The sequence below is a fragment of the Magallana gigas genome, chromosome 10, assembly GCF_963853765.1.
Source record: "Magallana gigas chromosome 10, xbMagGiga1.1, whole genome shotgun sequence".
NCBI classification, from domain to species: Eukaryota; Metazoa; Mollusca; class Bivalvia; order Ostreida; family Ostreidae; genus Magallana; species Magallana gigas.
The window spans coordinates 34,651,916-34,667,480 of record NC_088862.1 but is presented as its reverse complement, the minus strand read 5'-3'; the positions used below and the strand labels follow the sequence as shown (position 1 = coordinate 34,667,480).

Genomic DNA, 15,565 nt, shown 5'->3' with positions numbered 1-15,565 from the left:
AGAAGCTGAAAGACTCAACAATACAACAATCCTTACAGGTACAGCTAGGACATGTACATACTCGTAATTATACTTTGTAAATGATTTCCATGGACAGACAAATGAATACTATTGCAGAGAACTTTTAATTTCAATTTTTACTTTTGAGATTTAGGTTAATAACAATAATTATACATATCCTTTTTAATTTGTTGAAATAACATAGTATCTACAATGTAAGTATAACATTGAATCACATAAGATTACTTGCACCATAACCACCAAAACCATCAATCATTATTTGCTATCAATTCAATGTTTTCAAAAATTCTAGAATTTCTAATCCGGAAGTCCAGTTTACGACCTGAGCTTGAATTTTCTGTCCATCATTTCCTTCCTCTGATTCAGACTTCAACTTTTGGATCTTCTTCCAGAGCCTGTAGTTAATTCTCGGACAGACCACATCTTTTTCTGACAGTCGGAGCGCTGGACAAAAGTCATTATTTCCGTCCCCGACCAGCACGACACGCTTATACTGCACCCCTTCCCGCTCCCGTGTTTCTTTATGATCCACCACTATTTGACCCTTACACAAGTTGACAGTACTTAGATCACACCAGTCCTGGGTGTGGTAATACTCTATAGTCAATCTTCCCTCCGCGTCATATTTGGCAGGATTTGTATACACTCGGGAAAAAGCATTTTTAAGACCGGTTTCAGTTAAAATATAATCAATAAACTCCGAATTCGCATCAGAAACAATGATACATTCATGGCCTTTTTCGGCTACGTGTTTGATGAGTTCTCGCATGCCATCCGTCAGTGGGATTTCATTCATGCATTCTCGGTACTGTTTTTCTGTAACACCATGTTTGTGGAGGTAATCGAATATAAGTCCCATATAATGGGTCCAACCCAGGTCACTATAGGTTTCCTCGATCTCCTGGGGAATCTTCCCGCCGGGGGCCAGTCGTTTACAATACAAGTCACTATTATCATCAATCACTGTGTGATCAAAGTCAAACACAAACAGGATTTTTTCTGAAGTCATCTGAGAATGAAAAGAAAATAAAAAATATTTTCAACATTTAAAATAAATAGCTGCATGGTATTCATAAAAATATTAAATTTCCGTACACTCTCTGTAACACTTATTTTGATTGCCATGACACTTTTTAAACAGTTTCAAACACCTAGCAAATAATTAGTCTTTAATATTTTGAATATAAATAGAAAATATTTCTCTCATTAATACAATTAATACATGTACTAGCTACTGCATAATATGTCAAACAAACTTTTAACATTTTTTTCTACAGTATTGAAGGAAAAATCACTTCTCATAAGTGTATATGTATGTTTGTATTTTTGAAGTACAGGCAGACAAGAAAAATGGGAAACCTGTGGTTTATTCTGAAAAGTTTAAACATACATGTAGGCGTCGGAATCGGCAGGGGGATGCTAGTGGAGGCTTAGTCCCCCCCCCCTTACTTTTTTTGCAAAGTTATACATAACCATAACCAAATTTTTTTTTTGCTTGTTAACATTTTTGATAAGTTTACCCCCCCCCCCCTTTTCAATTTGCTTCTGACGCCACTGAAAATAATGCAAAGAAACATTATAATTTTTGTATTCCTTAACCCTACTCTTCCCTCATTCAGATCAGGCATCCCTTTTAAAACAATTTTATTAGCTTACCTTATGAAACTTTTAGATGCTGTTATATTTATATGAAATGAAGTTGAATCTAGACACAGGCAATGTGTCTTTATCCAGAGCCTTAACACAACTGATCAAAGAGAAAGTGAAGGACCTTAATAAATATAATATATAAACCAAAACAGACAGTTCCAATGACACACTATGAAAGTGAAACCAGCAGTCTTTATATTAGTCGTTCCTTACAAATTTTGAAACCTCATGATTGTTGTTCATGCAGTTCTAGTTTTACTTTCATAACATGGCATGTATGAGTCAAATAAATAAGAGTCACTAAGATTGCTAAAATTTTGATTTGCCTCAGACTAAAATGATGCAACGTACGTCATTGGATAAAAGGCCTCGCCTTCTCTAAACTTAACCAGCCCAACTGATTTCTGTATACAGTTGTCAATTGTCATCACTGGGTGAAATATCTGGTTTTAGCGCTGCGGAAACCCTTTGGAAACTCTGCGGAAACTTAAGGTTACTTTAAGTTTCCGACAGGTTTCAGCACGGAAACTTCAAGTTTCATTAAGTTTCTGCAGTGCTGAAACTTAGGCTGTCCATTAATCCAAATGGTTTCCGCAACTGAAACTTACTGAAACTTTTTATATTTTTGCTTTCACAAAAGCTGAGCAAGGTTTCTACTTTATGTAAAAACAAAACAATTTCAAACAGTTCCAAATTTATTTTGTTCAAAAATCTGAAATTGTTTCCAATAATAAATAAAATACAGCCAAGATACAATAATGGAGAAACATCAATGTGGCAATTCCCTTATTATGGACTTTTATTTAAAAAATGATAAAATTGCACAAGAAAAAAAACTCCCATAGAAATCTTTACATTTGTATTTTTTTTATCTCGATTAAATGCCTATCAAATCTATCTTTAAAAATGCAACAAAGATCTAACTTACTTTTTTAAAATGCATTATGAATGCAATTTACAAAATAACTGCACGTACATGAACAAACAAAGAAAACTTCACTGTTACATGAACATGATACACTTGTCTCAATTTGTTTTGAACTACAATGAATATGTACACCATAAAATATTTTTGAAAAGTCTAAAGTATCCATCTTAAAAAAAAATATTTGAATATGTCAATAAATTCCAAAATGAGGTCATTGTGACCCACTTACAAGTTGGGATAAACCTTTTCTTTGTTAGTAATATAATCTAATGTTTTACAATAGAACAGGATTTGATATCATTTATTTGATAATCCATTAAGTCCAAAGTGAACTTTTCATTTCCACCCATGATGTACCAACTGATCAGATTTTAATATCATAAGCCTGTCAGTATTTAATAGATGACCCAGAGGGAGATATGAAAAGCTTGTTGGCCAATAAAAAGCTAACAATGGAACAGTCTGTCAAATCATGTGCAAAAATATGATGTACACATTTAATTAATTATGCTGATTGCAACACACTTCATTCCTGATGAATATTCTTCTTTACACACGGTTTACCTTCCTACATTTCACTACTTTACCTCCATTAATATTTTTAAATCCAAGACATGAAGTAAAATATACATTGTTTATATATGACAAGTATTACTACATGTACATGTATTTGCTTTTTGTAGCATGAATGTATAAAATACAAAGTTTCACTCAGATCATTCACCTTACAATTCTCATCAATACAAGCATTTTACTTATGATATAAAAGCTAATTCCAATTATATATTAGTTACATAACACAGATTAAAATAAAACCCACATGGAAACAACTTTCCATCCCAGTAATTTTGTTATATAAAAATTGTAATACATGGGGTATATGTTGTCTTTATATATTTTCATATACGACATAATTGAATATTGTTTGGTGTATTTTATCATTTCTATGAACCATGCATTCATCTCCTAATGCAGTGTTTTTACATTTAAGATTGGTTACTTAATTTTTCATATATTGCTGCAAATAAAAACTAAGTTATCAATAAATGTTTAAACAAAGAAAATGGAAAAAATAGTAGTTAACACTTATCAACTTGGAGGTGTGAGGATATATGTTACATGGAGTCTAATATTTTATGCAATATTTGCAAATATAACAAATTATTTAAGAAAATGAAAGTTAATATCTGCAAGGTCTAATCATTGCATGACAATCATTTAATAAGTCAAAACCATGTGATTTTCTAAGATTCTAGCTTACAGACAGACATTGTTATATACTGGTATTTGATCATATAAAAAAAAAGCACTTTTATAGTTAATAGGTTTTTTGAAATGAGAATACTTTACAGTTAAAAAGTCTTGTTCTGCAGAGGTTTAGTCGGGTCGAAGAGATGTGTCCATTCGAATCAATAAGGAGTGTCATTGGCTGTTGTTGATGTAACCCGAGTCATAGTTTATGGAAATAGGCCTTTTTTGGGGACTTTCGAGCATTGTCCAGACCGGTGAAGCTCTCATATGATCACATCATGGCTACAGCAGACTTAGTAGTTCTGGACAGTGGTAGCATTAAAATTCTTCTTCTTGCAATGAACATGTTCCTTTCACTGAGCTGTGTAGTGTTTGTAATTTACATTACGTATTCTAAGAGAGATAACTCTATGCTATCCCCTACTGTGTTGTGTTGGGTTATTGCCCCTGTATTATGTGTGACGTTGTTTCCGGTTTTAATAAAGGATATATTGCAAATGGCAAAGATGGCGTCGGGCATTTGAATTATATGCAACAGGAAAAGGGATAGAGGGTGCAGCTCAGGCAAAGGCTTTGCTTCTACATACAGCAGGTATGGACGTGCAAGACATTTTCTTTACGTTACCGGAAGGTACGGGTGATTACGTTTACGCAAAAGCGCTGAACGCTTTGGACAAATATTTTAAGCCCCAAGCAAATGTTCCCTATGAGAGATCTGTTTTTCGAAGCATGGCACAGTCCTCACAGGAGACTATTTAACAGTATATAACTCGATTACGTCAGCGTGCAGAAACGTGTGAATTCGGGAACCGTGACGCAATAGACGAGAGGATACGTGACCAGATTATCGACAAGTGCGTACGTCATAACTTGCGCCGTAAACTACTTGAGAAAAGTAGAGAACTCACTCTCGACCAAGTCCGTGAAATCGCCAGAGCTATGGAAGACTCTGAGAGACAAGCCACATCAATTGAAAATCAGCCCCAAGGAGCCAGTAGCAATGTTGTCAACAAGGTTAGTGTTCAGCATAAGATACGTTTTGTGAAAAAGACTAACAGTAAATGTTACGGTTGCGGTTATGAAAGGCACTTACGGAATGATCCTAGATGTCCTGCTAAGGGGAAAAAGTGTCGTAAGTGTAATGAAGTTGGACATTTTGAACGACAGTGTAAAACCAAAAACTGGAGTGCTAAGGGGAAACACGGGAGAGTTCATACCATCACAGAGCAGCCAGATCAAGGCGATGAGGACAAAGCTTACGCATTTAGTGTCCGTAATTCTGTGTTAGATGATGGCCTCGCTGTGAATGTTTGGGGTGTTGATCTCAGTATGATTATCGACTCAGGGGCAAGTTGTAACATTATGGAGATGCCGTTATGGAACAGTCTGAAGGACAAGTGCATCGAATGTGTTTCATCCAAAGCTGACAAGCAACTCTTCGCTTATGGAAGTCAAGAGCCCCTAAAGGTAGCTGGCATATTTACAGCAACCTTGAAATACAACCAAACCGTTATACCGGATGTGGAATTCGTGGTCATCGACGGGAAGGGACAGGCCCTACTTGGTCGTGATACAGCTCTACAGTTGGGTGTTCTACAGATCGTGCGCAGTGTTAGTAATGCCGTCAACGCAGATAACCGTTCAGTGTTTGATAAGTACCCTCAGTGCTTAAAGGGGGTAGGGAAGCTGAAATCGTTTCAACTAGAAATTCCAATTGATCCAGATGTTGAGCCAGTGATTCAACCAATGAGGCGGATACCGTATAGTTTGCGTGACAAACTCGCCAACAAGCTAGATGAACTGCTCGACCTGGACATCATTGAACGCGTTGAAGAGCCGTGTTCGTGGGTGTCGCCCGTTGTGTGCGTTCCAAAACGTTCAGGTGATGACATCAGATTGTGCGTAGACATGCGCCAGGCCAATACCGCCGTCAAGAGAGTTCGTCATCCTATTCCAACTATTGATGAACTTTTGCATGAAATGAACTCTAGTACTATTTTTAGCAAACTTGATGTTACTTGGGCATGTCACCAAATTGAATTGAAACCTGAATCACGAGAAATTACAACTTTTGTAACACACAAGGGTTTATTTAGATACAAACGTCTTATGTTTGGTATTAGTTGTGCCCCTGAAATGTATCAGAAGGTCATGCAACAAGTGTTGCAAGGTTGTGAGGGTGTACACAATATTATAGATGATATCATTGTACATGCAAGTAGTCAGGTAGAACATGATAGATGTCTTGAAAATGTTGTCAAAGTGTTGTATGAGAAAGGTTTTACCCTTAATAGGGACAAATGTCAATTGAACATGTCACAGGTTGTTTTTATGGGTCATGTGCTGTCTGGTCGTGGCATAGGTCCGGCGGATGTTAAAGTCAAAGCTGTCGTCGACGCGCGCGAACCGAAAACTTCAGCAGAAGTTCGTAGCTTTCTGGGACTCGTGAATTACAGTTCTAGATTTATTCCGGATCTAGCAACAGTCGCTGCCCCATTACGCGAGTTGACGCGAAAAAATGCAATTTTTAGATGGGGAAAATCGGAACAAGAAGCATTTGATGAACTGAAGCGTCGTCTTGCGGATGCCGAAACGTTAGGCTACTATGACAAATCTGCGCCGACTAAGGTCATAGCTGATGCTAGTCCCGTTGGACTAAGGGCGGTACTTGTTCAAGAGCAAAATGGTGAATTTCGTGTTATTTCATATGCGAGCCGTAGTTTGAGCGATACGGAACGTCGTTACTCTCAGACGGAGAAAGAGGCGTTAGCTCTAGTGTGGGCATGTGAAAGATTTCATGTTTATCTGTACGGCATAGAATTTGAGCTCCTCACTGATCACAAGCCGCTTGAGTGTATTTATTCTCCAAAGTCAAAGGTTTGCGCTAGAATAGAGCGTTGGGTGTTGCGCATGCAACCGTACAATTTTAAAGTTTGGTACATTCCGGGTCCGAAGAACATAGCAGACACGCTTTCACGTCTTGTCAAAAATGACATTCCGCAGAAGTCGCACGATATTGTAGACGACTACGTTAGGTTTGTAGCTGTAGAAGCAACACCGATTGCTGAAGATTTCCTATTACATTTTACCAATACCAGAATGCCAATTCAGTTATTTCCCAGGAAGTTATTAATACATAGAAAATCCCTCAAATCTGGATGGCAGTTTCTTATTTCTTACAGGTCTACTTTGAACACCAACAGTTTCACTACTTGTATCATTGGACATACTGACAGACTCAGTACTACACTGACTTTCTGAGTTTCAACTTACATTGGTACTTGGATATGTCTCACAGTTATCATCAACTCTCTCATCCTGTTCAATCAATTTTTGTTTATTTGACAAACAATTACGCTCTCTCTCATTGAATTTCTTTAAATGTGTAACATTTCGTTTGTACTGTACACCTTCATCTGATTCAATAACTACACTATTGCCTTTCATCTCAACAACTTTAAACGGTGATGCGTTAAATGGTGTGGATAATTTGTGTTCGCCATCTTGTTTAACAAGAACTTTAGCACCCGTATGAATATCGGAATCAACCGCTCTTCGACGTTTATCGGAATACATGTTGCCCTTTTCCTTCTGTTCCGCATCGCGATCGCGTACTTCAAGATCATCAACATTGTAGTCAAAAAGTTCAGGTAACTTTGTGCGAAGCTTGCGACCAAACAATAACTGAGAAGGACTAACACCAGTCGTCGTGTGCGGCGTATTGCGATACATCACAAGAAATTTATCAAGTTCCGCTTTCCAATCTCGACCTTCAGCGTGAGCAATTCTAACACGTTTCAGTATTGATCTATTTTGGCGTTCAACCTAGTTAGTTGACATGACCTAGTCATGTTAAATTTGGAATTTTTTTATTATGTCTTTGTCAACACAAGTTAATGATATGTGCCAATGTACAAATTAGTATGGCACTGCATATGTGTTTAATTGATTATTTTATTAAGTTATTTCATTTGGTACATAGTTGTATTGCAAGAAAGGAAGGGATGTAGTGTTTGTAATTAAGGTCTTCCGTTTCCAACGGAAGACCTTGTACTGATTCTGATGGTTCTTCTTCATTATACTTTTTCTTCTTCTAGACGTTTTTTAAATCCTCAATAACTTATTTGTTTGTCATCCGATTTCCGTCAAATTTTCACGGTATATTGTAAATTAAATAAGGTTGCTAGAGCACAAAAAGAATTGATATCGCAACTTCCAGTTTTGAGTTATTTCCCTTTTTCTAAAATTTTAGGGGCATTAGTTTCCAGACAAAGGCTCCGAAATGGTCCGTAGCAAATAATTTATAGTTAAAAATCTTTATTATTGACACTTTGAATATTGTCCTCTGATTTTTGTATTTAAGTTTTTTCCAATTATTCCACTCGAATTAATCAATCGAAATCTATGTTCTAAAAATAGCAAAAATTTTCTCATGGTTTAGCTTCGTAACTTTTTAGTTTGAAATATTTCCTAAATACATATAGAACAAAAGTTGTGCAGAATTTTAAGGGCTTTCATTTGACACCAATAAAAAAGGGCTGGCCCCTTCAATTAAGGGCCAGTAGCCCTTAAAAGGTTTTGCTGAATAACTCAAAAACGGTTAGGATTTCGATATGGCTGTCGCTGGAAAAGTTGTTTGTTGGGATCTTATAAAGGTCGGTTACAATGTTATTTTGTAAGTGATTTGTGTAGTGTGAGTGTAAAAAACTTTACATGTTAACATGTACCTGTTTTCATTTGGCAACTCAACGAAAGTCTTTGTGCTTAAAACTTGCATAAAGTCACCACAGAAAGTATGCTGGTTTATACAGGAGGCTTTAATTCATGAGAAAAAAAATTAGAACACATGCTGTTTTTTATTTTTTATTTTTTAAGAATTCCGAAGTTTAAGTCTTTGTTGCTTATTTCTTATGGTGCACAGTCCTTCAAGACGAGAATCAGAAAACAAAACATTCTTTTTCTTCTCTAGTAAAACACAAAATACGTATTGAAAAAAAAATTCTATGCATTACATTTTAGTTATCATACTGCATGCATTTAAAATCCACCTTGAATCAGAGCTGTGTGCGTATTATTACGTAAGCTATCCCTCGCCCGTGGCCGAGAAATTCGGTCACCATGGTCGCGGCTGGACTACCTAGCGGTAAGCGGTTATCCAATACACGAGCGTTGCGTCTCTCATATATGAGTTAATTTAGCTTCGAACTGAAGAATTGTTTCAGTTTTGATTACGTACATGTAAAGGTTTATTCTTCAATTGGATTAAACGATAGGGTGTCAATTAAAAAATCGTTCATTTAATTAATAAAAGCAATGCCATTCTCAATCTAATGCAATATCAGACATAAAGATCAATTGTGAGTAAAAAAAAAAAAGTTTCTATTTGATAGATTTTAGTCATTAAATTGCAAACTTTTTAAATCTTCCTAGGTTCTGAGCTGTGCGTGTGTATGCGTTCAATCGATCTTTACGTAATCTATCGTTCGCGCCCGTGGCCGAGGAAATCATCCGCGGCTACACTACCTAGCGGTAAACGGCTATCTAATTAAATACACAAGATTCGCACCCGCACACTTACATGAATATGAACTTGTTTGAGTTTATATAGCCGTAAATACACTGTACACTGTTTTAATTATATGTTATAAAAGTTTGTTCATTTTGTATCTGTTTAGATTAAACATTGGAGAATGAATTAAAAAGTCGTTCTGAAAATTAATAAAAACGATATTACTCCAAATCGGAAATACTCGTCAGACATATTTGAATGGTTGGTTTGAAAGTCTTAAATGTTTTAAAAACTGTACAAATAATGTTTTCAAACAAAAAAAAAAAAAAAACCACACACACAAATATTAAAACCTTTAAATAATGATTATCACTCGCACATGGCCGAGGATATCCCGCGCAAGTGACATCTTCTACATTTACCTTATCACGCGTGCATGTTTGGTATTTTGTATGAACGCAACTATTTTTATTATGTTTTCAACTATTATATTGGTTTAAGGTAAACAGATGAATTTATGTTACTCGTACAGTTGATTTAGCATTGATTTATACGACAACGTACAAGGTAATTTAAAAATCAAATCAAATTATGATCAAAGTTCCATGTTACATGTTTGCAGTAGGTGCTGGCACGATAAAAGAATGCCCTAAATTGAGGCATTCGGTGATTATTTTAAAGAATATTCAATTGAATTTTGAAACAAGTTTTGTTTAGATTCTATCGGTCATATATAAATAACTTCTGTAGTGTTTCTACATGGTCGTTCGATCATTTCATTGTGAAAACGAACTTATTTCTGTGTTGCCCTCCCACCGCCCCGCTGCCAAGTGCTTTTTTTTAAATTCCAGATCTGTCGAAAATCATTTGATAGTGACTTATTCTTATGTTTAACATTTTCTCCTGAACGTGTTTCTCTTTCCCACCCGTTTTTTTATTCGGTCAGTCTATGTAAATTTCAACTTTCTTTATCAGTTTTTTATTGCGTAAATTCAATCGCCACGTGCTACCGAAAATATTGTGTCGCTTCAGCGCACATAGCTCAGAACATATATAGCCCCAGGTTATTTATGGCTGCAAATCATCAATTGTTATGTAATTAATCAACAGTTCGCAGGGTGCTTTCTTCAAAGTGGTCAATTATCAAATAATAAGACTTTCATTTTCACATTAAAGGTGCGAGTTCATAATCTGAGAATCTGGCTATAATAAATTGACCTGTTGAACACGCTAAACTTCTATTATATATAGTTATGAACAGAATTATATATATTATAATAAAAAGTTTTAAGTCAAAAGTAATTTGTTCTTTGGATTAGATGTTATGAAACACGACTACATTATGCTATGCAGGCGGTCGCCATAGAAATCATCAAAGTATTGCAAGTGTGGACAGATTAGTTCACTTGACTTACAGACTATAATATAGTGACATACATGTATCTGCCTCCAAAAAATATATGCACTTCTCAAAGTTACACTTCAGTGAGATGGACATGTGTTCTTGGGGATTCTTTTATTGCTAATTATATGAAAATTGATTCTTATTATATGAAAATTGATTTTAAAAAAAAGTTTTATTGAAGTTGTGTGGTATGAGGTTGTCATGCAACTTAATTTACTTACATGGTTAGCTACAGCCAGTGGAATACTAATTTTAGGTCAACAATGAATACACAATCTATTAAAATACCAGAGAAATAGAGAAGGCAAATATTGCTTGTGACGTACGTAATTTTTTATATATATCTTTATGATAAAACAGAGAAAAGCAAAAAACAAAAACAAACAAAAAACCCACAAAAAACAAACAGGGAACTTGCATCAAATTTACTTCATGTACATGTTACCCCCAAATTCCGACCGAATATGCCCCTTTGTCACCTTTAATTTAAGTGAAAATAAAAACCGTAACACCTACATTTTTTCGCTTATTTTTATTGAAGTTTATCGTTGTTTTTTTTTTTTAAATACATACGTAAATTTTCTCCGAGAGAATTACTTATGATCCGATAAAGGAGAAAAAACTGACTTAAAAATAGGTATTTTGCATATTATTGTATCGTCGAGAGAAGTAATATTCATTTCTGTAAATAATGTCATTTAATTTTAAGTTACATAACGGTGTCTCTATATCAGATGTAAAATTTAGACGCTCACTTATGCATAAATTCTCCCGATGATCTTTCATAGCTGATTATTATTTTAAATGTTCAAGTCTACTCGTATTATCAAATAATATCAGCCCTGAACACATTTTTAGAGATGCCATCAATTTTGGCTATTTACCAAATTTTGACAGCACGCAACCATTTCAATCTTGCACATAGTCTTCAAAAAAATAAGAAAGATTTAATTACAGAAGTTACGTGTTTTTTATGCATGTTTTTGCGTGCATTTCCTTACATGAATCATGAATACATGTATATATATGAATTCTTGCTACCCTTAAAAATTTAACTCGCCATTAAACTTCTCATTGTTTAAACCCCTGTCACACTGGAGCTGCGTCCTCACGGCGATCCCGCTGCGTCATTGAATAATGTAAATCGCCATGGTAAACGAACTAGAGTCTCCTACAGCGCCGTAACAATGCAACGGCATCTTCGTTCGCCGCGGTGGGATATCCTAGAACATTTTAGAACGCCGTGACAGCACATGTGCACGCAGGGCACGCTGTGAACGTGTGGTAAAAACTCCTAGCACGTCATGAGCACTCGGCGGATACCCAGCGAGAGCGCAGTCAATTGCCAAGTAGAACTCTGTGGAAACGTAGTTGGGAGCTCTGTAAGGACGCCTCAGTCGCCATCAGGATGCCGTGACATTTTCAATTGTAAATTTCCTTGCGATCTACGAATTCCATGAATTTTACAACGCCGTGAACAAGCCCTGTGAACGCAACTTGGTGTGACAGGGCTTTAAAGAGTTTTCAAAACAATTACACAAACTGTGTTCGACAAATAGTTTTCCTAAAACATTTTCTTCCTGTCTTTATACAGGCTTTCAATCACAACACGTTTTTATAACAAAAGCAGAAGTGAAATTTTAGTCATTAGTCATTATAATCGTTTGACACCAAATCATATAAATTTTCAACTCGCAGCAACAACGGAAGACCTACTCGTGGCTTTGCCACGAGCTCTGCTCTAGTTTACATTACGTATTCTAAGAGAGATAACTCTATGCTATCCCCTACTGTGTTGTGTTGGGTTATTGCCCCTGTATTATGTGTGACGTTGTTTCCGGTTTTAATAAAGGTCTTCAATGACGAACCTGTTTTATTCATTTTCTAAATCTGGTTAAATCCGTGTGTGTAGCATACAAGGACGCTACAGGCTGTACTTTATGTCTGGTCTATTTATCTTAAACATGAATAATAAAGTTTCATTTAGATTTTTAAACAATAAAAATAAGTCGTTCAGCCTAACATGTAATAAAAGCATTCTGAATAAAATTCTGAATACAGAAGCTACTATGCAGTTGTCAGTTGCTGTTTAAACTATGTCATATAATGACTACAGTAGTATCTGGTCTAAAACGTTTCATTTTTTGTTTGAAGCTATGTTATTTTTATTTTTATTCAATTATTGTTTGTTGAACAATGGAAAAACTTATCAACAATAAGTGTGTTTCACCCCCCCCCCCCCCCCCCAATCAACCTCCTTTTCAAGAACTTAGACCTGGATTTCCCAAACATTACTACAGTAAATTATAAACATCCAACACATGTATAAGTTAATGGTGAAAATAATCAATTTCAAAGCCATACCTTGCGTTCACATCGCCCAGCTGGTCAAAACATTCACCCGAATCACCGACACACAGGATGCAACTAATCACCGGAAACGTTGCCTTTGTATGATGTTAATGCTGAAAAAGAAAAACGTGAACGATTTCCTTTTCCGGATTTAATTAATAATTTTTTTTCGTTACATTTAGAGTTTGTAAATTGTTTAATGTGCGAAAGATTCATTGTTCGTCTTGTTTACTAACCAAGCATTCATATATTAGGGACGTTTATATAATTATATATGTGTATACCCTGGATAATCTTGATTATCATGCATATAAAGTTGGTTAATGGTTAACTTGGTCAAAACGTATATTCAAAAGAGATACGGTAATAAAAATTAAAACGCCGAACCAAGTTTGAAAAAATGACGCCATCTTGATTTGATGGCGCGAGATCTCGTTTACAAATGAGAGATAAATTAGAGCCTTGAAAATGTTATTGGGAGTATCTATATTGTGAATTAAGTTACCTTGACATTAGTTTTTCGTTCCTGCATTATCTCCTTGTTGTAGAGGCTATTAATGCTTCTCAATTCTCCATTTTACAACAGCACCTTCTTGTCCATTTTAACCTTCGCTCGGAATCATAAAATGCGCCAATACTGACCAATCAGAACCCGCTAAATCTTGGAAAAGTGCATCTTGGGATAGTTTAAAATTAATAATGTTTAATCAAAATTATCATTTTTTACCGAATAGTATACTTTTTACATGTATATTTATTTTAAATAAGAACTGTCGGAGTCAGTATTTCCTGGTTAAATACGACAAAGTATTGGCGTGTGTTTGTTACAATTGTATTTCTAACACGTGATTAACCAAAAAAATATGGCCGACCGTTTGTTTACAAATGTCTAATGAAATTAAACAAGTTTTAATGAGACATATGTATCAGATTTTGTCTTTTTAACTATATTTTATTTACATGCACTGATGATTTTGCCAAACTAAATATGATAGAGCCATATATAGTTTACTGACAAGTAAGTCTTGACTTGTCCAATTTTCACCGCGATTCTAAGCACGGTCATATTCTTATTCAAAATATAGAGGTGTGAAAATATTATGTTCATCACAGAGCAGGTTCTGCATGAACACACAGAAATCACAAATATAATTAGATGCCGATCAATCAACGGGGTCCAGTTAACAGCGTTCACCCGTACGGTGAATTTACAACTACGATGAATTGATGGCAATTATTTTACAGTTAAACATGTGCACTGATTGGTCACGCGATGAACAGTACGTTAAGAATACTTATGAAATTAAAATACAAACGCGTTAAACAAGCCGGGAAGTAAGACGTACACGTCGGACTGATATATAAACAAAATATAACTTTAATTATTTGGTATACTTTCTACATCAAATGTATACGAATGTATAATCAAATTTAAAAAATGGGATGAAAATCACGTGCACCACGTACATGGCTATAGTGCTGGATTTTCAGCTGATTTTGTAATATAACGTATAACTTCAGTAAAATTATAAATAATGCTTATTATATCTTATAACAGAAACATGTGCATGTTTCATAAACATGTATCAATATCTGTGTTTACAGTACAGAAAGTAAATACAAAGTATAGAAATGCACGAATCACATAGGCGTCGAACCGGGGGGGGGGGGGGGGCTGGGGGGTGGGGGTCTTAGTGCAAAGTAAGACTTAACCAATAGGCATATAGCCCCCCGCCCCCACTTTTTCTCGCCGGAAATGTAATTGTTCCTAAATTTATCTTGAAAGATTGAGAAGTTGGAGTAATAGGCATACTAGCCCCCAACCCCCCCCCCCCCAACCCCCGACACGTATAAGGAATTTCATGATTTTGGGAAAAAAAATTGGGTAGGGAAATTTATTTTCGGAAGTATATAGTATAGGTATACCCCCCCCCCCCCCCCCACGGATTAGGATTTTCATGATTTTGGGAATTAGGGTTTTTTTTCCCTCAATATTTCTGAGGATTAGTCTAGCCCCCCCCCCCCCCCCACACACACACACACACTTTCAATTTGCTTCCGACGCCAGTGAATCATGATACAGTCATACATGCAGTAAAGTCTGAAATGCATGTAAATAATTAAACAATTATTATATTAGACTCAAACTCCAAGTGGGTTTTACTTGTTATTATCAACTGTAGAATTAAAAAAAAAATCCTGTGTACATGTGTTGGCGTGATATTAAAAAAGAAATGAATTAGCTCTAAACTTCAGGTTGTACGAATATTTGAATATTTGGTACGGTTTGTAAAAATTTACAACGACTTTACCTTAATTTGTTTGCTTAATTAGTTACTGTACCTCAAGGTTTATTCAAATGATAACTTATTGATTTAAGAAGGAGTCTTACAAAATATGCATATTGATTTATTTTACTAAATAATTATAATTTATTTATCAGTTTTAC

At 35.5% G+C, this 15,565-nt stretch overlaps 2 protein-coding genes across 2 annotated transcripts in view; one reads left to right on the top strand and one right to left on the bottom strand.

Moving 5' to 3' along the window:
* LOC117684003 (uncharacterized) overlaps positions 1-15,565 on the top strand; it is a 71,926-nt gene that overhangs the window by 14,736 nt on the left and 41,625 nt on the right. The gene's annotated exons all lie outside the window — the stretch shown is intronic.
* Positions 112-1,779, bottom strand: LOC117684006 (pyridoxal phosphate phosphatase PHOSPHO2). The gene is made up of 2 exons (XM_034454465.2): positions 1,678-1,779; positions 112-1,030 (listed from the first exon to the last, which is right to left on the bottom strand). Exon 2 carries the CDS (start codon positions 1,028-1,030, stop codon positions 287-289), a length of 744 nt encoding a protein of 247 aa, XP_034310356.2. The 5' UTR covers positions 1,678-1,779; the 3' UTR covers positions 112-286.